A 24,133-nucleotide genomic window follows, 5' to 3' on the forward strand; every position below is an offset into this window, starting at 1 on the left:
TCTCTAGCTGTCATGCAATAATGCCCGAAACCACAGCTCCCTTTCCACATCCAGGCCCCACATAACTTTCTATGGTTTACCCCAGACGCTTCACATGCCCTGATTCAATCCACTGACAACATGTCAACCCTTGTATACCACATCGATCCAGTTCACTCTATTCCTTGCCCGCCTTTCACCCTCCTGCATGTTCAGGCCCTGATCACTCAAAATCTTTTTCACTCCATCTTTCCACCTCCAATTTGGTCTCCCACTTCTCCTCGTTCCCTCCACCTCCGACACATATATCCTCTTGGTCAATCTTTGTTTTCCTCACTCATTCTCTCCATGTGCCCAAACCATTTCAAAACACCCTCTTCTGCTCTCTCAACCACGCTCTTTTTATTTCCACACATCTCTCTTACCCTTACATTACTTACTTTATCAAACCACCTCACACCACACATTGTCCTCAAACATCTCATTTTCAGCACATCCACCCTCCTGCGCACAACTCTATCCATAGCCCACGCCTCGCAACCATACAACATTGTTGGAACCACTATTCCTTCAAACATACCCATTTTTGCTTTCCGAGATAATGTTCTCGACTTCCACACATTCTTCAAGGCTCCCAGGATTTTCGCCCCCTCCCCCACCCTATGATTCACTTTCGCTTCCATGGTTCCATCCGCTGCCAGATCCACTCCCAGATATCTAGAACACTTTACTTCCTCCAGTTTTTCTCCATTCAAACTTACCTCCCAATTGACTTGACCCTCAACCCTACTGTACCTAATAACCTTGCTCTTATTCACATTTACTCTTAACTTTCTTCTTTCACACACTTTACCAAACTCAGTCACCAGCTTCTGCAGTTTCTCACATGAATCAGCCACCAGCGCTGTATCATCAGCGAACAACAACTGACTCACTTCCCAAGCTCTCTCATCCACAACAGACTTCATACTTGCCCCTCTTTCCAAAACTCTTGCATTCACCTCCCTAACAACCCCATCCATAAACAAATTAAACAACCATGGAGACATCACACACCCCTGCCACAAACCTACATTCACTGAGAACTAATCACTTTCATCTCTTCCTACACGTACACATGCCTTACATCCTCGATAAAAACTTTTCACTGCTTCTAACAACTTGCCTCCCACACCATATATTCTTAATACCTTCCACAGAGCATCTCTATCAACTTTATCATATGCCTTCTCCAGATCCATAAATGCTACATACAAATCCATTTGCTTTTCTAAGTATTTCTCACATACATTCTTCAAAGCAAACACCTGATCCACACATCCTCTACCACTTCTGAAACCACACTGCCATATATATATGTATATAATGATAAAGGACTTATTTTATGTTGAAGTCTGTACCTAAATTAATGCATAATTTTTTATTGCTACATTATCATATATTATATTGTGAATGTTTTAGATACTTGAAAACAGGAAAACAGATTGTCAGTTGTTATTAATGTGTGGCATTTGTATTAATTTATATGGATTTCCTTGCCTCTTGGGATGAATATTGCTGTTGATTTTGTAGTTATTTTGTTTTAGACAAACTTTAGACTTTTATACACCAAAACAAAATGTATTTAGAAAACTGGAAGAAAAGCAGCTTACATTATTTTAGATTTGAAAAGGTCACAAAGAGTTCCATACAAGAAAAATTTGTATGAACTACAAAGGGCTTTAAGATCGGTTTCTCCTGCATTTTTATGAATACACTCAAGACATTTGAATTGTTCTTTATGGTTTAGTTAAGAGGTAAAGTATGATATTTGTGTAATTGATGAAATTACCAATTTTTACTGTACAAGGAGAGAGTTCTACACTTGTGGGGCCTCATCTCATGAACAAACTCTCCTGTCATACAACTTTTAAAATTTATGTATGCTGTCAGCATGAGTCATGCTTGTGTGTGTATGTGTGTGTGTTATTACTTATTTATGCTGTATGGGGAGGAAGTTTTACTCTGTTGAACATTTTCTACTAATACACTTTGTCTTAAGTGAGTGTTTGGTGTCTGCATTAACTATCTACTCAGTCATTCTGTTCCATTCATCAACCACTCTTATGCTATAAAAGTACTTTTTTACATCTTTTTGATAAGTGTCTTGCATAATTTCATGTTATGTCTTCTTGTTGCTCTATCTCTGCATCTCTCAAAGAACTGTTCACTCTCTGTATCATCGATCATTTTTAAAAACGTAAAGGTTGTGATTAGGTCACCCCACATTCCTTTATCTGGGTATATATAAAGCATTTAGCCTGTCCCTGTAACTCTGCTCTCTTAATTCTTTTATTGTGCGTAGTTACCTATTTTGTAGTGTATGGAATTAGAGTTTTAAACTTTTGGGGCCCCCATCTCTTAAATATTCTTTACTATCATACAACCTCTTAAATTTGTATGTACTGTCTGCATTGAAGTCATGCTCAGTCATTCTGTTCCATTGATCCACCATTCTTATGCTGTGTAATTATCTACTTATACTGTATGGGGAGGGAGTTTTATGCTTGTGTGTAATTACCTATTTGTACTGTATGGGGAGGGAGTTCTACACTTGTGGAGCCCCATCTCTTGAGCACTCTCTTCTGGCACACTACCTCTTGAATTTATGTATGCTGTCTGCATTCACCATGTCCTCAGGGAATCTGTTCCAATCATCCACCTCTCTTGTACTATAAGAGTATTTCATTACATTCTTATATATAAGTTTCTTACTTAATTTCATGTTATGTCCTTTGGCTCCTCTATCCCTATATCTCGTACAGCATTGTCCACTGTCTGCTTGGTCAGTCTCTTTTCAAAATCTTAAAGGTTGTGATCAGGTCACTCATCACTCTTCTCTTCTCTAAGGTGGGTAAAATTCAAACCACCTCTTACCACATATTGTCCTCAAACATCTCATTTCCAACACATCCACCCTCCGCACAACCCTATCTATAGCCTATGCCTCACAACAATGTAGTATTGTTGGAACCACCATTCCTTCAAACATACCCATTTTTGCTCTCTGAGATAATGTTCTCGCCTTCCACACATACTTCAACGCTCACAGAACCTTCACCACCTCCCCCGCCCTGTGATTCACTTCCAGTTCCATGTTTTCATCCACTGCTAAATCCACTCCCAGATATCTAAAACACTTCACTTCCTCCAGTTTTCCCCCATTCAAACTTACCTCCCAATTGACTTGCCCCTTAACCCAACTGAACCTAATAACCTTACTCTTATTCACCTTTACTCTCAACTTTCTTCTTTCACACACTTTACCAAACTCATTCATGAGCTGCAGTTTCTCACCCGAATTAGCCATCAGCGCTGTACCTTCAGCAAACAACAACTGACTCACTTCCCAAGCCCTCTCATCCTCAACAGACTGCATACTTGCCCCTTTCCAAAACTCTTGCATTCACCTCCCTAACAACCCCATCCATGAGCAAATTAAACGACCATGGAGACATTACGCATCCCTGCCACAAACTGACATTCACTGGAAACCAATCACTTTCCCCTCTTCCTACTCGCATGCATGCCTTACATCCTTGATAAAAACTTTTCACTGCTTGTAGCAACTTACCTCCCACACCATATACTCTTAATACCTTCTACAGAGCATCTCTATCAACTCTATCATATTCCTTCTCCAGACCCATAAATGCTACATACAAATCCATTTGTTTTTCTAAGTATTTCTCACATACATTTCCCAAAGCAAACACCTGATCCACACATCCTCTACCACTTCTGAAACCACACTGCTCTTCCCCAATCCGATGCTCTGTGCATGCCTTCACCCTCTCAATCAATACCCTCCCATATGATTTCCCAGGAATACTCAGCAAACTTATGCCTCTGTAATTTGAACACTCGCCTTTATCCCCTTTGCCTTTGTACATTGGTACAATGCATGCATGCTGCTAATCCTCAGACACTTAACCATGAACCATACATACATTGAATATCCTCACCAACCAGTCAACAACTCAGTCACCCCCTTTTTTAATAAATTCCACTGCAATACTATGCAAACCCCCTCCCTTGCTGGCTTTTATCTTCCACAAAGCTTTCACTACCTCTTCTCTCTTTACCAAATCATTCTCCCTGACCCTCTCACTTCACACACCATCTCAACCAAAACACTCTATATCTGCCACTCTTATCATCAAACACATTCAACAAACCTTCAAAATACTCACATCACCACTACTTGTTATTACCTCCCCATTAGCCCCCTTCACCGATGTTCCCATTTGCTCTCTTGTCTTACGCATTTTATTTACCTCTTTCTGAAACATCTTTTTATTCTCCCTAGAATTTAACAATACTCTCTCACCCCAACTCTCATTTGCCCTCTTTTTCATCTCTTGCACCTTTCTCTTGACCACCTGCTGCTTTCTTTTATACATCTCCCAGTCATTTGCACTATTCCCCTGCAAAAATTGTCCAAATTCCTCTCCTCTTTCATTAACAATCTTACTTCTTCATCTCACAACCCACTAGTCTTTCTAATCTGCCCACCTCCCACCTTTCTCATGCCACAGGCATATTTTGCACAAGCCTTCACTGCTTCCCTAAATACATCCCATTCCTCCCCCACTCCCCTTATGTCATTTGCTCTCACCTTTTTCCATTCTGCGCTCAATCTCTCCTGGTACGTAGTTGCACAAGTCTCCTTTCCAAGCTCACTTACTCTCCACTCTCTTCACCCCAACATTCTCTCTTCTTTTCTGAAAACCTCTACAAACCTCCACCTTCGCCTCCACAAGATAATGATCAGACATCCATCCAGTTGCCGCTCTCAGCACATTAATATCCAAAAGTCTGTCTTTCACACGCCTGTCAATTAAAACATTGTCCAACAATGCTCTCTGGCCATCTCTCCTACTTACATACGTATACTTATGTATAGCTCTCTTTTTAAACAGGTATTCCCAATCACAAGTCCTTTTTCAGCACTCAAATCCACAAGCTCTTCACCATTTCCATTTACACCAATTATACACTCAACTGCCTCATTACTCACCTTTGCATTCAAATCACCCATCACTATAACCTGGTCTCGTTCATCAAAGCTACTAACACACTCACTCAGCTGCTCCCAAAACACTTGCCTCTCATGATCTCTCCTCTCATGACCAGGTCCATCCACTTTCAGCTTTACCCACATCAATCTAGACTTTACTTTCTTGCACTCTATCACATACTCCCACAACTCCTGCTTTAGGAGTAGTGCTATTCCTTCCTTTGCTCTAGTCCTCTCACCAACCCCTGACTTTACTCCCAAGACATTCCCAAACCACTCTTCCCCTTTACCCTTGAGCTTCGTTTCACTCAGAGCCAGAGCATCTAGGTTCCTTTCCTTACATACTACCTATCTCTCCTTTTTTCTCATCTTGGTTACATCCACACACATTTAGACATCCCAATCTGAGCCTTCGAGAAGGATGAGCACTCCCTGTATGACTCCTTCTTCTGTTTCCCCTTTTAGAAACTTAGAATTTTATACAGAATGAGTGATGCTGTTGATATCATTTGAGATGAACAGAAGATAGAATATAATGTTAATGCCAAGAAGAATTGATAAAAGTCATGGAGTGCACATTTTTCATTGATATTGTCATTGAATGATTATGAAGGTAATAAACGTGCTGTGTTGTGACAGCATTCCTTGAGAGCGAATTGGACTTAGTCATTGATATCATATTTGGGCGTTGGTTATTGTGAATGAATCAAACAACTCTGTATTTGGGTAATAACTTGAAGGAAATTTGAATACATTTCTTAGTAATCTTAATTATCTTAGCAAGGAAAGCCATAAATCAAGTACTTCAGATGTAATATTGGAAGCTTGTGTTAGTTTAAAAAGTGAGAAACTTACCCATATATTAAAAGACATTCCACTAATCTAATGATTACCATTCAAAATAAGGCGTACATACTTAAGGTTTTATATGCAGATCAAATACTCTTACTGATGGTAGATTTCATATCTGTGAGAGCATGGTACAGTCTAAGTAGATGCTGCTCATTACCCAAGTGTTCTGAGAGTAGCAGGCTGCAACTTCAACTTGTGTTCCTAGTGTTTAGTGACAAATTTGCTGTTTCTTTTCTGGACATTTTTCTTCTATCAATAACTAGCCATTAGTCCTAAAAAGTTTTTGCAAGAAGAATAGGCCTGTTTTCATTATTGAAAACAAGATGTTTCTAAAACCAAGATTTTTAACCGTTGGTATTGGTAGGGCAGAGAACACCATCCAGACACTTTTTTTTGTTTATGCTGGGTCTGATCAACCTGGGAAAACCAGTAAGATGAATGATAACCTGGTAGGGTTTAGTTTTTAAACACATCACACTTCGTCAGTTTATCAGTTGCCTTACTGGTTTTCATAGATTGACCAAACTCAGCTTTTCAAAGAAAGGATGATGTCAGAAGGAAGAAAAGAAAAAATTGTCTGGATGGTGAACTTATCCTTGCCGGCACATCTTGAAATTTCACTTGTAGATGTAATTGCTTCTGAGCAAGAATACAGGGCTTTTTCCTGAGGCATCTTCTTCGGACCTATGGTTAGTTACTGGTAAAATATCACCTGGGACGGAAATAGCAAGAACATCACAAAACACAAGAACAGAAAACAATTGATTCATCCCCTCACTCTCAATACCCTGGGGAAACTAAGGCAGCAAATCATGTCATCTGACTTCAGAGATTGTGCTGTGCTGCCAGACATAAGATATCCCTACCATGAGCAAATCATAGCGTTTGCTCCAAAAAATAAAACCTGACAAATGAGAGCCTTAACTTAAACAGTAAGAGTTACTGTATTTTGTTTCATGGACACTGTACATGCCAAAGTGTACTCTTTCTTAGAACAAAGAATGTGTAAGTTATGTCTTCCTGGACTGCCAGAAGCATTTGATACTGCACCACACTAGAAGATGATTAAGAATCATTATCTGCAGACAGGAACAGTGATAGATTAACTTGTTGTAAGGGTGCAAAGGATGTAGACTATTCTTGCAATGGCCCAATGGCATCCAATAGGGCTCAGTCTTGGGTCCATTGCTTTTCATAGTATATGTTAACTTGCCTGATGGACTGGACTCTTACCTGAACATGTTTTTGGATGATAACAGCGTCATGAGAGAAGTGAGGAATGATAATTTCATTAGGTTACAGGGAGACTTAAACAGACTCCAGTGCTGATGTGGTAGATGGTAGATTGAAGTAAGTCCAAGTGAGTGTAGAGTAATGTAACACATTGAAAGAAGGCCACAGCATGATTGTTATCTACAGGGAAATAAGCTGCAAAAATTTATATCTGAAAGAGACCTTGAAGTTGACACTGTGACTGACTTATCAGAACTCCACATCAAGAGAAGTGCTAAAGAGGCAAACTTGGTTGGCAAACATCAGAAAAGTTTTTAAGTGTATGGCTGAAGAAATGTACTGTACACTATTTGCAGCATATATAAGACCAAAATTAGAATATGCTTCTCATGTCTCTTCACCACCTAAAGAAGCATGAACATTTGGTTGAGAATGTACAGCATTGGTATTCATTACACAGCTTGGAAGATTGAGGAGAAAAAATTGAAAAATAATTTGGTAAGAGAGATTGTAAATACAGATTTCAAGTTTGAGGAAGAATACTTGTTATTATCAAAAATGGTACATAAAGTGTGGAGAGTTAATGTAATCCTGGTTACAGATCTAGAGCTATATAGAGAGTAGATATCACATAGAGAGATATCATTTTATATATATGTATATGTTTTTACAGTTTAATTTGTTTATGTGAGGTTGTTAGGGAGGTGAATGCAAGAGTTTTGGAGAGGGGCAAGTATGCAGTCTGCTGTGGATGAGAGGGCTTGGGAAGTGAGTCAGTTGTCGTTCACTGATGATACAGTGCTGGTGGCTGATTCAGGTGAGAGACTGCAGAAGCTGGTGACTGAGTTTGATAAAGTGTGTGAAAGAAGAAAGCTGAGAGTAAATGTGAATAAGAGCAAGGTTATTAGGTTCAGTAGGGTTGAGGGACAAGTCAGTTGGGAGGTAAGTTTGTATGGAGAAAAATTGGAGGAAGTTAAGTGTTTTAGATATATAGATATATAGAAGCAGAAGTGAGTCGTAAGGTAGGGGAGGGGGCGAAGGTTCTGGAAGCATTGAAGAATGTGTGGAAGTCGAGAACGTTATCTTAGAGAGCAAATATGGGTATGTTTGAAGGAATAGTGGTTCCAACAATGTTATATTGTTGTGAGGCATGGGCTATAGGTAGGGTTGTGCGGAGGAGGGTGGATGTGTTGGAAATGATATGTTTGAGGACAAAATGTGGTGTGAGGTGGTTTGATCAAGTAAGTAATGAAAGGGTAAAAGAGATGTGTGGTAATATAAAGAGAGCAGAAGAGAGTGCATTAAAATGGTTTGGTTACATGGAGAGAATGAGTGAGGAAAGATTGACAAGAGGATATATGTGTCAGAAGTGGAGGGATCGAGGAGAAGTGGGAGACCAAATTGGAGGTGGAAGGACAGAGTGAAAAATACTTTGAGCGATCGGGGCCTGAACATACAGGAGGGTGAAAGGCATGCAAGGAATAGAGTGAATTGGAACAATGTGGTATACTGGGGTCGACGTGCCGTCAATGGATTGAACCAGGGCATGTAAAGCATTTGGGGTAAACCATAGAAAGTTTTGTGGGGCCTGGATGTGGAAAGGGAGCTATGGTTTCAGTGCATTATACACGATAGCTAGAGACTGAGTTTGAATGAATGTGGCCTTTTTTGTCTTTTTGTAGCACTACCTAGCATGCATGTGTGGGGAGGGGTGGTGCCATATCATGTGTGGCGGGGTGGTGACAGGAATGGATGAAGGCAGCAAGTATGAATATGTACATGTGTGGGGAGGGGTTGTGCCATTTCATGTTTGGCGGGGTGGCGACAGGAATGGATGAAGGTAGCAAGTATGAATATGTACATGTGCATATATGTATAAGTCTGTATATGTATATGTATGTATACATTAAAATGTATAAGTATGTATATGTGCATGTGTGGGCATTTATGTATTACATGTGTTTGTTGGTGGGTTAGGCCATTCTTTCATCGTTCCTTGCACTACCTCACTAACACAGGAGACAGCGACAAAGTATAATAGATAAATTAATTTTTACAGTTCTTGCAGCCCTATCAAAATATTCCATTGGCTCTCTATTTATATATGAGACACTGTTGGTCTAGAGGATGGCAGTTAAGCTGATACCTGAAATAAGAGAGCCGAGCTACAATGAGGGGCTAAAGGTTACACATTTTTCCAAATTGGAGGAAAGAATAAAGAGATGTGACTTTGATTGCAACCTTCAAATTTTTAGATCAGTCGGCCATTGTCAGCAGTTAACTGTCCTTTGTGGGATATAATGAAAAATTAACCAGGTATCATAACAGGAAGCAAGGAATGAAGCATGTTAGAAAGGATGTTAAGAAGTTCTGTCTTATTGTAAGGGTTGTAGATGGTTAGAATGAACTAAGTGATGAAAGTTTAAATGCCGTCTATATACAGTTGTTTGAAAAGCTGTCTGACAGTAAAGAAAGCAATGGAGATGAGTGTTGATCATTTCTGAATTCTTGTATGATTTTTTGTGATTTCTTACATTGCAGTTCTTCATGCTTATCTGCAGTAGTCTTTCCACATGGCTCATTCTAGGCCACTTAAATGATCCCACCTGATCCTTCCCTTTCTTACCTTGGAATTTTCTGTTGTGTTTGCTTTTAAGCATAACAAACTTATGGTGTTTTTAGGTGTTTCCTTAGTTTCTGTGTTTATCATATAATTCACATATCATTTATACCTGTTTTTGAATTATACCCATCAGTGTTTTCATTTTGTCATCCCTAGTTTCTCATTTTTCCTTCAGCTTGCAGCATCCCTTTTATAAACCCACCAATTTGGCCATATAGTTTCTTTGTAGCAGTAAATATCTTGTGGCATATCCTACTGTATAGTATAATCTCCTGATGTTGGTGATGTTTGTGTTCCTTTAAAGTTGCTATATTTGCTGTACAGTTACAGAGCTTACTCTTGATGCTTCACTGTTCCTCTGATCCAGAAAGCCCTTAACAACACATTTATTTTCTTTTACTATGGTTATTATGAAAAAATGATTGTTGCAGAGAGAGATTATCCCAATCAGTATACTAGTGTTGATGAGTTGCATAGTTAGAAAAGAAAGTTTCACTCTACATTTACAGTATTTAGTACACATTTTTCTGATGTCTCTGATTTTTCTGTAGGAAGATTTGCTTTTTATGATAGATAGTTCATAAGAACACTGATTGCTTTGTGGAATTTCCCCTCTCCGATTGCTTAGCAGGATATCACATATTAATAAGTTTCAACCATCATTCAGTTAATATTGCTGAATATTTTTTTTCTCTGGTCTTCACTGATCAAAATGCACAGTTCCTAATCACTGTAAGTATTTCTTCCCCTTGCACGTGCACTATACCATAGTCTGATGTGAACACAATCCTCTGTAATAAGTCATAAACATTTTGTGGCTCCACAGGTTTATCTAAGCTTGGTTTGACTTGGCTGTTTGGGATTACCTAGTGGTTTGAATACAGGAAGGAAGCTGTACATTTTTGGGTTCTCACCTCATGAACTTTTTAAGATCATTCAGTAGTTTGATATTTAACTATACTGTTTGCATTTGTAGTTTCCTTGGTGAATTTATTCCATGCATCCACAACTTTGTTACTGTAAAAGTATTTCTCCACATTTCTTAAGTTTTCTTGCCATGTTTTCTCATCAGCCTTTTCTCTCTAATTTTGAAGAACTGGTCAGTATAGACTTCATTACATCTGTTGAGAAACTTGTAAGTTGTAGTTTTATCTCCCCTCTTTTGGATATGTTTTGATGTGGAAGATTCATTGTTCTCTAACCTTTCCCTTTAGCTCAGTTCCCTTATTTCAGATACAATCTTGGATCTGCTGGATCTTCTCCAGCAGATCAAAGTGTGTCCTCAAGTGGGTAGACCAGACTGGGTTTGGGTCTTATGAAATCTGTAAATACTTGATTAACATGTCTTTGTTAGTATACTTGAAGGCAGTTATGATGTTTACCAGTGAATTATGCCTCCTAAATAATTTTCTTAATGTGATTATTTTGGAGTAGGGTAGGTCCTTTTTCAACCCCTAAGTCCTTTTCACAAGTTGATTTCTGCATTTTGTCTCTTGCAAGATGATAGATATGTTTTATGTATGTGTGTGGGTATGTATATGTTAGTTTGTGTCTTTGTTCATGCATTTGTGTACAGATGTATGAGCATATTTTTGTGCTTGTGCTTGTTTATGCATTCTCAATTTTGTTTACACAGTTTTTACATGAGATTACTCAAACATATTGAAATTACTATTTTTCCTTAAGTGTAGGATGCTGGTACTATAGCTTGGGCCAGAGAATCAATAAGTGGTATGAACTTGCTGGAAAGGAAATGAAAGTGATGGATTTGCTTTGTCACAGTTGTTATAGAAGCTGGAGGTGTTACACACACACACACACACACACACACACACACACACACATATATATATATATATATATATATATATATATATATATATATATATATATATATCTTTCTTTCTTTCAAACTATTCGCCATTTCCCGCGTTAGCGAGGTAGCGCTAAGAACAGAGGACTGGGCCTTTGAGGGAATATCCTCACCTGGCCCCCTTCTCCGTTCCTTCTTTTGGAAAATTAAAAAAAAAAAATGAGGGGAGGATTTCTCCCCTATCCCTGAGGATAGGGGAGAAAGAATACTTCCCACGTATTCCCTGCGTGTCGTAGAAGGCGACTAAAAGGGGAGGGAGCGGGAGGCTAGAAATCTTCCCCTCTCGTTTTTAATTTACCAAAAGAAGGAACAGAGAAAGGGGCCAAGTGAGGATATTCCCTCAAAGGCTTAGTCCTCTGTTCTTAATGCTACCTCGCTAATGTGGGAAATGGCAAATAGTATTAAAAAAAAAGATTATATATATATATATATATATATATATATATATATATGTGTATATATAAACACCCACATATGCACTTATACAAACACATACATATCATCATATGCATACACATATGCAGACATATACATACATACATATGTACATATTCATACTTGCTTGCCTTCATCCATTCCTGTTGCTACCCCGCCCCACAGGAAAACAGCATCGCTATCCCCTGCTTCAACAAGTGATAAACCCATAAACTTTGTAACTTCACTGTTGAAAATATTTACTGAAAAGTTTAATCTTTAGTTCACTTGCATTCATTTTCTATCTTGTTTTAGATTCTTTTTTAGGATTCATAATAATGTAATTAGTATGCTTAAATCCCCATTATGGTGCAAACATATGACTCCAGAATGTCCATATTACTGCTAGAATGACTTTATTCTCTGTTTACCCACAGTATCGTGGCTGGGGTGTAGAGACAGCTACTGAAAGCTTAGCAGAAATCTACAGCAAGCAGGCAGAGTTATGGGAGCAGGTATCTCGTCGATCATCCCTTCAGGCTCTCTCTCTTGCATCGGCTTCACCCAGGTTAGTTGTCGTAAATGACAAAGCAGTATATTTCATGATTACTTTCAGTTAAAAGTGTTTTTGTCTTATTGATAAACTTTTTAATGTTGATATTGAAAGTGATATGAAATGAATATTTGATGATAATGCTAAGAAAGCTTATGGAAATTTTCTCAAATTTATGATTGACTTTATGTTGCTTTATATCTTGAGAGGGAATATTTTTATTCCATTGCATACTAGCATAAGCTTCCTATTTTGATAAACAGATTATTATATTCAGAATCTTTCCAAGGATTTCAGTTGTATATCATATCTTCATTATTAAGTATCAACCCTAGCATTATTATAAAACTACTGAAAATTTCTTCATATTATGTTAGTTTTGTTCTTGAGTAATTAAGAGTGTGTGAGAGGAATGTCTGTTGCCTTAGCTAGATGTACTAGTGAGAAAGTGGAAGTCAGTAAACCGAGAATCAAGAGACTGATTTGATATTGAGGATAAAAATTTGAAATTAGACTGTTTAGCAGCCTGCACTTGGTCTAGTGTGTGAATAAAACAAGAAACACATTGATTGCAAACTACAGGCAAATGTTTTTTTTTTTTTTGGGGGGGGGGGGCAACAACTTCATATGTCATTTCTCTAAATTATAACTTTTCCATGTTTACTGTATTTCTGCCTTGAGGTACTGAATTGACATAATAAACAGAAATTAGGAATATTGCTCTTAAGAATTCCTGCAGAATTTCTTTCTCCATTATTTGAATTCTCTGTGGCTTTATGGAGATTACAGTAGGACTGATGTATGTCAGTTATCAGCTTGAACTAAGTATGTGATGTTATCAGTCACTTGTACTATATGCACTGCTTCTCTCTAGCAGGCCGATCAGCAAGGCAGAGAAGGAGATTGAAAACTCTCGAAGGTCATCCCCCATTAAGCATGTGAGTAAAACTTCACGTGAACGGCCTAGCACTGCACCGCCCAAACCTAAGCCTGCTGCTGTGCATGTGAGTAAAACTTTTTTTTTTTTTTTTTTTTTTTTTTTTTTTTTTTTATACTTTGTCGCTGTCTCCCGCGTTTGCGAGGTAGCGCAAGGAAACAGACGAAAGAAATGGCCCAACACCCCCCCCCCTATACACATGTACATACACACGTCCACACACGCAAATATACATACCTACACAGCTTTCCATGGTTTACCCCAGACGCTTCACATGCCCCGACTCAATCCACTAACAGCACGTCAACCCCTGTATACCACATCGCTCCAATTCACTCTATTCCTTGCCCTCCTTTCACCCTCCTGCATGTTCAGGCCCCGATCACACAAAATCTTTTTCACTCCATCTTTCCACCTCCAATTTGGTCTCCCTCTTCTCCTCGTTCCCTCCACCTCCGACACATATATCCTCTTGGTCAATCTTTCCTCACTCATTCTCTCCATGTGCCCAAACCATTTCAAAACACCCTCTTCTGCTCTCTCAACCACGTTCTTTTTATTTCCACACATCTCTCTTACCCTTACGTTACTTACTCGATCAAACCACCTCACACCACACATTTTCCTCAAACATCTCATTTCCAGCACGTCCATCCTCCTGCGCACAACTCTATCCATAGCCCACGCCTCGCAACCATACAACATTGTTGGAACCACTATTCCTTCAAACATACCCATTTTTGCTTTCCGAGATAATGTTCTCGACTTCCAAACATTTTTCAAGGCTCCCAAAATTTTCGCCCCCTCCCCCACCCTATGATCCACTTCCGCTTCCATGGTACCATCCGCTGACAGATCCACTCCCAGATATCTAAAACACTTCACTTCCTCCAGTTTTTCTCCATTCAAACTCACCTCCCAATTGACTTGACCCTCAACCCTACTGTACCTAATAACCTTGCTCTTATTCACATTTACTCTTAACTTTCTTCTTCCGCACACTTTACCAAACTCAGTCACCAGCTTCTGCAGTTTCTCACATGAATCAGCCACCAGCGCTGTATCATCAGCGAACAACAACTGACTCACTTCCCAAGCTCTCTCATCCCCAACAGACTTCATACTTGCCCTTCTTTCCAGGACTCTTGCATTTACCTCCCTAACAACCCCATCCATAAACAAATTAAACAACCATGGAGACATCACACACCCCTGCCGCAAACCTTTTTTTTATATTGATATTTAACTGTTTCATGTTTTTGGAAATACAGTTGAATAGACAGGATATGAATAAAAGTTTATTTTATTGATTACTTCGCATAAAAGAATGTTTGCAAACAAAATCATTTGTGAATAATGCACAGTTTAAGAGAGTGGAAGCAAGGAGAAGTGAGAGTTAAAGTGAAGAATAAAAATGGAAAGGTATCTCTTTTACAGGTTTAAGAAGCAGCTTGTTGTTCTGGTAGACTAGTATTGCTTGGATGGCAGGTCCCATCCTGTATGTCCTTAAGACCTTTCACAAGGCATATCTATCAACCCTGTCATATGCTTTCTACAGTTCCATAAATGCCACTCACAAATCCATATGTTTCTCTTAAGTATTTCTCACTTATCCTGTAAAGCAAACATCTGATCCATACATCCTCCACTACTTCTGAAACCAAAATGCTTCTCCCTAATCAGATACTCTGTACATGCCGTCATCTTTTAAGTCGATACCCTCCCATTCACCTCACCAGGTACACTCAGCCAACTTATACCTAAGTAGTTTGAATACTCACCTTTATCCCCTTGTCTTTATATAGTGGTCTTATACATGCATTCTGCCAGTCCTTAGGTACCTCACCATGATCTATATGTTGAAAGTCTTTACCATCTAATCAACAACACAGTCACCCATTTTCTTAAATTTAACTGCAGTAGTCACCCATTTTCTTAATAGATATAACTGCAATACCATCTATTCCAGCTGCCTTGCTGCGTTTCATCTTAAGGCTTTTTCACCTCTTCTCTCTTCACCAAACCACTTTCCCTGACTCTCTCACCTCACATCCCACCCCATCTCAAACACCCATCATCTGCCACCCTCTCATCAAACAAATTCAACAGTCCTTCAAAAACTCATTCCATCTCCTCCTCACTTCATCACTCATTACCTATTACCACTACCCCTTTTACCTTCTTCACTAATGTTCCTATTTTTATCACTGGACTGAATCAGGACATGTGAAGTGTCTGGGGTAAACCATGGAAAGGTGTGTAGGGCCTGGATGTGACTGAGTGTGAATGAATATAGCTTTTTGTCTGTTTTCCTTGTACACACAGGGGGTGGTGACACTGTTTCCTATGAGGTGGGGTGGTGTCAGGAATGGATGAAGGCAAGCAAGTATGAATATGTATATGTGTATATATGTATGTATCTGTGTATGTATATGTGTATATGTTGATATGTATATATATGTATATTCCTATGAGTCCATGGGGAAAATGAAACACGAAAAGTTCCCAAGTGCACTTTCGTGTAATAATCACATCATCAGGGGAGACACAAGAGAGAAATATAACAGTCAGTTGATATACATCGAAGAGACAAAGCTAGGACACCATTTGGTAAACATGTGATTGTGATTGCACACAGTATTTCTTGCACACAATCACATGTTTACCAAATGGCATCCTAGCTTCATCTCTTCGATGTATATCAACTGACTGTTATATTTATGTTATATTTATCTCTTGTGTCTCCCCTGATGATGTGATTATTGCATGAAAGTGCACTTGGGAACTTTTTGTGCTTCATTTTCCCCGTGGACTCATAGGAATATCTTGATCACGTTCAAAGTTGTGATCCTTTCCAATATATTTATATGTGCGTGTATGGGCATTTGTGTATACGAGTGGATGGGTCATTCTTTGTCTGTTTCCTGGTGCTACCTCGCTGACACAGAAAACGATGATCAAGTATGATATGATATAGACATAATACAGGTCCTTCTGTTTCTCTCAGTATTTCTTGCACACATTTTTTGAAATACACATCTGATCCACACTTGCTCTATCCCTCCTGGAGACACTTTGTTCCTCTCCAGTCTTTGCCACCACCCTCTCCATCACCATTCTTCCATACTTCTTACTAGGTGTACTTAACAAACTTATACCACCATAATTTGAACTTTCATTTTGTTCCCTATGCCTTTATGGAGTGGCACTATACAGTCATTCCACCAGTCTTCAGGCATCTCACTATAATCCAAACATGGGATGAAAACCCTGACTATCCAGTCAGTAACACACATACATACACCTTTATCTTTATCTACCTGCCCCAGAAGTGGTTCTCCCATAGCACTCAGAAAGCCAGCAACATCCACCAGCATGGACCACAGTTCAAGGAATTTGGTGATGTTGCTTGCATGTTTGGTGTGCTGAGTGCAGGACATTTTAATTTGTTATGTTGTCAAGGTTGATTTTGTCCAGATTGTAGATGAGAAATTTAAGTCTTAGATGGTTGGGGAGTGCAGTATGTGATTGTTGTATGTCTGATAGGATGATTTGTAAATCTGTTTTGGAAGGGAGTTTGTTTCATGCTTGTCCAGTCATTTCGTAATGTTTCGCCATTGTTGAGTTTGATGAAGATGGGGGATTTGTAAGTGCAGGTTGTTGAAGTGTGCAACAGGGATAAACATTTTATTTCTTATTTGAAGACTGGGAATTAGTTATGGAGTTGTTCTGATGGGAAGGGTTGAGTGCTTTTGCAAAGAATTAAGCATCCAGTATATTGAGGTTTGATTGTATTGGTAGGATCTTTTTTTTATTGTGTAGGTTATTTTTTTTTATGTTGAAGGCTTCAGTCACAGACAGAAATCCACATCAAGGCCAGACCTTAATTGAAATATATGGAGAATTATGAAACAGAAAAAGAAAAGACAAGGGAAACTATTTACAAATTTAGGAGGAAGTGAAGTGAAAGACCTGTCATTTGAAATGTGCTAGGTCATAGTTATTGGGGAAGAATATGAGAAGGTAGAGTTCCGAAGCTTCAATGTGTCGGGAAAGAAGCAGGTTTCAAAACAGCCCACCCTTGAGTTGTCAATGGCCACACAATGATCGTGTGATGCAGCAGTTTTCTGAGTGTTGCATGGTCTAGCTAGTGGTGGGGGCCAACGAGCAGCCAGCTCTTGGGATCATAAACCAAAGCAATACCTACAGAAGAGGTGAAATTGAACAAAAATTGTGATGTAGGTTAAGGGGTCAAGTTTGGAAGTTAGCTTGGGACAGTTTATAAATTAGATCTCTTTTAACTCAATTATGTCAAGTTAGAACCACCCAAATGTGAGAGCAGTATTCCACACAAGGATGAATCAATCCCTTGTATAAACGGAGCTACTGTTCATTGGAGAAGTTTCTACATCTAAACTGTTGAGTATATGTAATTGCCAAGTAGCCAGTAATTGTTGTGAGTGCTATATTTGAGTGGTTTGCTGCATTGTTAAAATTGCTTTTGATGGCAGATGACAAGGCAGATGAAGCTTAGTTTATGGTAGAGTGGATGAATTGTTTTTGAGAATACTGAGGGATTCTTTTTCTTGTCCAAATCTGATTCCAGTATATGCTCTTAGAGAATTTATGTTGTGTGTTGCATTTTTGTTTATATTTGTGGTATTAGAAGTGAAAATCATGTGTGTCTTGTTATACCCAGAATAACTGGAGTGCTGTTGAGAGGAGACGATTGTCCTTTGAAGGTGATGAGAGGATTCACGATGGATTCATGTTTGTCTTTGATTCTATATATATATATAGCTATATACTTTATATAGCTTATCACTGTCATATCAGAGGTTTTAAGATAAGCTGACTCTGCTTGCTTGGCATCTTTCCATCCAAGAAAAACTAGAATTAAAAAGTCATTACAGAAGGTTGAATAAGACTTTCATTGATTAATCTTTTGCATACAGGGTACTGCATTTGGCTATTCTTGTAATATTTCAAGATTCAGATAAAATTTTTCTTGATTTAACACTCATGAATTCTTTCCAGTCACAAAAACCTTCAGACAAGACAGATGGGAAGACTTCCAAGGAGTCCACACCCCGTCATCACTATGAACGCACCACGGGGACTACAGGTGGGATTCAGTGGGTTGAAAAAACTCAAGATTTGCAGTATTCATTACCATGGTTTTTCCTCCTCTACTTGTGTTATCAGTGTTATCAGACATTGTTTTTGAGTTTGATAGGTCTGTGTTATGGTCTCTTAACCTCTTCTATTACTGATTTTTTTTCAACTGATACTAATAAACATGGAAGCAGAGATATGTAGACTTCAGAATTGTCAATAAGAACTAGGTGTATGTTCCTTGAAGTGGGCTAGTCTTGTAGTTGTAGCATGGAGTGCATGGTACGTCCTAAAAGGTTCTTTTCACCATCTTCATGTTGGTAGAAGTGTGTGGAAGTGCAAAATTGTGGAGTTCCGACCTTAAATTGTGAAATTCTGTTACGAAGAATCATTTATTCATAAATCATTCTTACGAATTTAGTTAAGATTTGCAGATCCCACATATTTCTAGCTCATGGACCCAAAACTTGTTTTCTGTTATTCTTGCCTCGTGTTAGTTGACCGTTTTCTGTGTTGTGGTCTCAGAGGAGGGTCTTTTGATCACTTCGCCATCACGTGACAAGCTTGAACCATTCATCCCCGATGATTTGTCCTCCCGCCGTTCATCACGAAGGACTCCACCTATCACAAGCCCAATGAAAGGTAGTGTCAAGTTTCAATGAATATATTCAGCCATTGAGAATCCAGGCATTATAATTTTATTGCTTAACTTTTATCTTTTATGTTGATAGTATTTGCATCGTCATTCAAAGTATGAATATTATGGGAGACAACGCATTTCACAGTATCTTGCGTAATATATGCCATCGGTTTTAAGGTAAGTAAATTAGTAAATATGGAATGTAGCACTTGTGTTAATGATAAGCAAAAAAGTAGATGTAAATTTTACAGCCCTGCTGTAATATGTGGCATTCTCTGCTTCCATAAAATTAGAATGTTTAATTATTGCATTAAGGCTGTTTTGAAGCTTACTATGGATGGTTGGAGTGTATTTACATTATATTTGTTTCAGGTGTACTAAATGCTAATTGAATCTTGCAGTGTGGGGTAGTGTTGAGCTTATCGGTATATGAGCCAAGCAGAGAGAGCGCCAAGCAGCGTGTCAGCTCACAGTTTTTGCCTTGTGTCAGCTTATAGCATGTTATGAATGTTGCATACCTCTTCCAGGCAGTGCATAGGCAGTCAGAGTGAAATCTAAACTTTAAAATTTTTGTGGTTTGATAATAGAAAATCTTAAGAAAAGACTACAGTATTAATATGAAAAGACTACAGAATTAATCTGCTCTTTTTCCAAGTGTTGGAATCTAAATTAACTATGCCTTTTAGATGATTACAGATTATTTAAATTAGAATAAAAGTTTAGTTTTAATAAAGTACATAGTTGTTTTACCTTTCATGATACAGTTTTTTGAAAAAGAAACAAAAACTTTTTCTGGCTTTGATAAGTGCAGGTCTGAGATGTGTTTTCGTCAAAGCCAGTTTTCTGTACCTAGCACCCATGGATAAGTATAACCCATCAGCCTTTAAGTTTTATTGATATATTGTTGCATAAATATGTTTGATAGTTGATGATTATGTTCTGCATTTAAGAAAACACTTGTGTTACAGAAAAACATGAGAGTTTATCTGAATTGATGCTGAACTAGTGTGTTGCTTTAGGATTCCATCCAAAGCTGTTTCATAGTGCCTGAATGTCCTGTATCCTACATCCCTATTTTCAAACAAAGATTCCATAATACAGGTTTTCATTATTATTATTAGTCTGGTAGTACTAGTTATTTATTAAAATCACTATTATTATAATTGTTGCTATAGTTTGTGAAGATTTTATCAGTATATATCAAAAGAAGTTTCAGTTAATTCCCATAAAACATACATGATAATATGAGAGAAGAGTATACTTTATTAATTACTGGAGGATGTAGGAATCACCAGTTCAAGGTAGTTGCTGTTTGAAGTCAGTATAGTGAATATTAAACAAAGTTTATTTTATCCCATGGTAACTGGAATGCTAAAACAACCTGTATGAGGTAATCTTTCCTTTGTGTATCCATTGCCCTACCTCTTGCACCGCCTGGTAGAGAAACCTCTGCCTTGCATGTACCGCCCGTGTTTCAGATGGCCCCAGCAGACGAAGATCGTACCGAGCCTCTTCCGCCGCAAGACCTCCCCTCACCAAGGACTGTAGGTCCTCTGTAGGTATGACCCTAGTGCCCTCTTTTCTCATTGAAGGCATTGTGACTTTCATTTGAGTGTTAGATGGGGAATTTTGTAAATACAGAAAATATTTTACCTGTAAAGATGTTGATGCATATAAGATACTGAACATTGACATTACTTTCCATAAGAATCCATCCATATATCTTGAATATATGAATAGTAATGTTAATCAGTGGTCATGATCATCAGGAACTGTATACCTTGCATAATACTATTGGCAAGTTACTATTTTGATGGCTATACAATGGCACAAATACCACTTTAATTTCATGATAGCCAAATTTCCAGAAATTTACAGGAATCCTTGGAATTTTATCAAATCCCCTTAATTTTGCAATGGATCTGACTGACAGAGCAGCCTTTTCATCAAAAAAGAAATGATTCATTAAGCATTGAAGCTTGGATTTAATTTAACCTTATCATGAAATGCCCCCAACTTGAAATGCCCAAACAAAACTAAACTAAAATATTAGAAAACCAAGTAATGTGGATAACATATCTTACATATGCATCAGTGATGGGATCAGATGGAGAAGTGGTAATAGGCACAGAAGAGATAATGTGGAGTGAGTATTTTGAAGGATTATGGAAGTTTTTAAGTGACATGGTGTCAATTGTGGGGTGCTTTAGTTGGAGGTATGTGGAATGAGAAAGTCACTGCTAATGGTTTGGTGAAAAAAGAAGAGATGGTGGAAGCCTTGTTTAAAATAGAGTATGTTTACAGTGGATGGGATTGCTAGTGAAATTTATCAAGAAAGGGTGTTATGATGTTATTGATAAGTCAGGATTTTCAGTGCATATATGGCCAAAGATTAGATGCTTGAGAATGGCAGAATGCCCGTGTAGTACCCACATATTTAAGGCAAAGGGGACTAAAGTGAATGTGTGAAGTAGAGGAATAGTTTGGTGAGTATACCTAATAAGTTGTATGGCAGTGATGATTGAAAGTTTCGTGTCATGCACGGAATATTAGATTGGGAGGAGCAAGGTGGCTTCAGGAGTGAATGAAAGTGAAAGAGGCCTGTCTGTCTGTTCCTGGCACTGCCTCTCCTCATGGGAAATAGCATAGTATGAAAAAATGTCATGGTATACTGTTTTATTTGTAAATCATATGACTGTCACAGCTTTCATATAGATCTGCTTCCTCTGTTGTATGTCTTTTTGATTTTAACCAGTCATTAGCTACATCCTATCAGGTAGTGTACTTTCAACAGATTATGAATTGATATGCATGGCTCTTCCTTGCCTGTATTTGAATTATTTTATGTAATTGTTGCATTTTCTAGTGCTTATATATTTTGCTTCCAAAAGAAGGAACAGAGAATTGGGCCAGGTGAGGGTATTCCCTCAAAGGCCCAGTCCTCTGTTCTTAACGCTACCTCGCTAATGCGGGAAATGGCGAAATAGTTTGAAAGAAAAGAAAAATATATATATATATATATATATATATATATATATATATATATATATATATATATATATATATAAAAAATCCCCCATGGATTCATAGGAATATACTTGATCATGCACTAAATTGTGATCCTTTTCAATATATATATATATATATATATATATATATATATATATATATATATATATATATGTATATATATATATATACATATATATATATATATATATATGTAGAGGAGAGAGAGAGAGAGAGAGAGGAATAGGGAAGAAAGAATACTTCCCACATATTTCCTGTGTGTTGCAGAAAGCGACTGTAAGGCAAGAGCTGGGGACTGGAAACTCTCCCTCTTATGTATTTCAGTTTCTAATAGTTGGAACACGAGAAGGTAATAAAAGCAAAGATCTCAGGCTCAGGCTGGGGTGTCACCATGTATTTGGATGTAACCAAGAAGAGAAGAAAGGAGAGATAGGTTGTATGTTTGAGGAAAGAATTCTGGATGTTCTATCTCTGAATGAAAATTAGCTTCAGGGTGAGGGGGAAGAACTGTTTGGAAATATCTTAGAATTAAAGTCAGATGCTAATGTGATGGCATAAGCTAAGGAAGGGGTATCACAAATGTTGGAGGAGGAGTTCTGGGAATGCATGAAAGAGTGTATGGATGTGAGCCCCAGACTGATGTGGATGAAAATGAAAATGGATTATGAGAGGGAGATGATTATTTACATAGAGACATACATGAGTATGTTTGGAGGAGGAAAGATTGTAAGGGGACATTATTGGATTATGTAATGATTACTAGATGTGCTAAAGAGAGACTCTTGAATGTGAATGTACTGAGAAAGACAGCTAGTGGGATGTCTGATCTTTACCTGGTGGAGTCAAGGGTGAAGATTTGTTGAGACTTCTGGAAAAGAGGAATTGATATGGGTGAGAAATGGGTGGTAAGAGCTAGTAAGCTTTGAAAATAGGTTTGTGTGAAGAAATGCCAAGAGAGATTGTGTGAAGAATGGCAAAAGGTGAGAATAAATGAACCTAAGGGAGGTGAGGAATGGGAGGTATGTGGGGAAGCAGAGCTGGCATGTATGAAAGAAGTTTGTGGCATGCAGAAGATGGGAAACATGCAGGAGAGACAGGGTAGTAATTGGTAGGATGACCATATTAAGCTGTTAGTGAAAGAGAAAATAGAGGTTTATGGGTTGTACCCTGGGGAAGAAATGCAGATGATTGGGAAGTGTACAAGAGAAAGCAGCAGGAAGTGAAGAGGAAGGTCTAGGGGATGAAAAAGGAGCATATGAGTACAATGGTGAGTGAGTATCAGCAGACTTCAGGGAGAATTAAGAAAATGGTTTGGAAGGAGGTTAAAAGTGTGAGAAAAGTTTGAGAACAAATAGGAACATAGATGAAGGGGCAAATGGGGAAATGGTAACAGGCAGTGATAAGTTGAAAAGGAGATGGAGTTAATACTTCGAAGGATTGTTAAATGTGCTTGATGAAAGTGTGGTGGATGTAATTGTTTGGGCCAGGGAGGTATGTAAAACAAAAGAGTAATGGCAAAAGGTTTGATGAAAAGAGAAGAGGTGGTGAAAGCCTTGTCTATGATGAAATTGGTAAGGCAGCTGTAGTGGATGGTTTTGCACTTGAGATGCATAAGAAAGGGAATGATTATGGTGCTGAGAGGTGTGTTAGGTTTTTCATTGAATGTATAGATCATGTTGAGGTGTCTGAGGATTTGGGGAAAGCATGTATAGTGCCACCATATAAAGGCAAGGGGATTAAGGTTTCAAATTTCAAAGGTATATATTTTTTAGTTTACCTGGTGATTGAGAGAGTGGTGGCCAGCAGTGAACATGAGACTGGGGAG

General features: G+C 38.3%; 1 protein-coding gene across 28 annotated transcripts in view; it reads left to right on the forward strand.

Annotated features, from left to right (window-relative positions):
- Positions 1-24,133, forward strand: part of LOC139755367 (uncharacterized) — an 876,210-nt gene that overhangs the window by 703,967 nt on the left and 148,110 nt on the right. For 16 of the 28 annotated variants that reach the window (XM_071673571.1, XM_071673553.1, XM_071673567.1 and 13 more), the window contains 5 exons: positions 12,471-12,601; positions 13,461-13,590; positions 18,561-18,648; positions 19,164-19,280; positions 20,757-20,837. In XM_071673571.1, coding sequence (XP_071529672.1) covers positions 12,471-12,601; positions 13,461-13,590; positions 18,561-18,648; positions 19,164-19,280; positions 20,757-20,837 — 547 coding nt within the window. The remainder of the gene's footprint in view (positions 1-12,470; positions 12,602-13,460; positions 13,591-18,560; positions 18,649-19,163; positions 19,281-20,756; positions 20,838-24,133) is intronic. The other 12 variants (XM_071673562.1, XM_071673578.1, XM_071673579.1 and 9 more) reach the window with 6 other exon arrangements.

Source organism: Panulirus ornatus, chromosome 19 (assembly GCF_036320965.1).
Source record: "Panulirus ornatus isolate Po-2019 chromosome 19, ASM3632096v1, whole genome shotgun sequence".
Taxonomy (NCBI): Eukaryota; Metazoa; Arthropoda; class Malacostraca; order Decapoda; family Palinuridae; genus Panulirus; species Panulirus ornatus.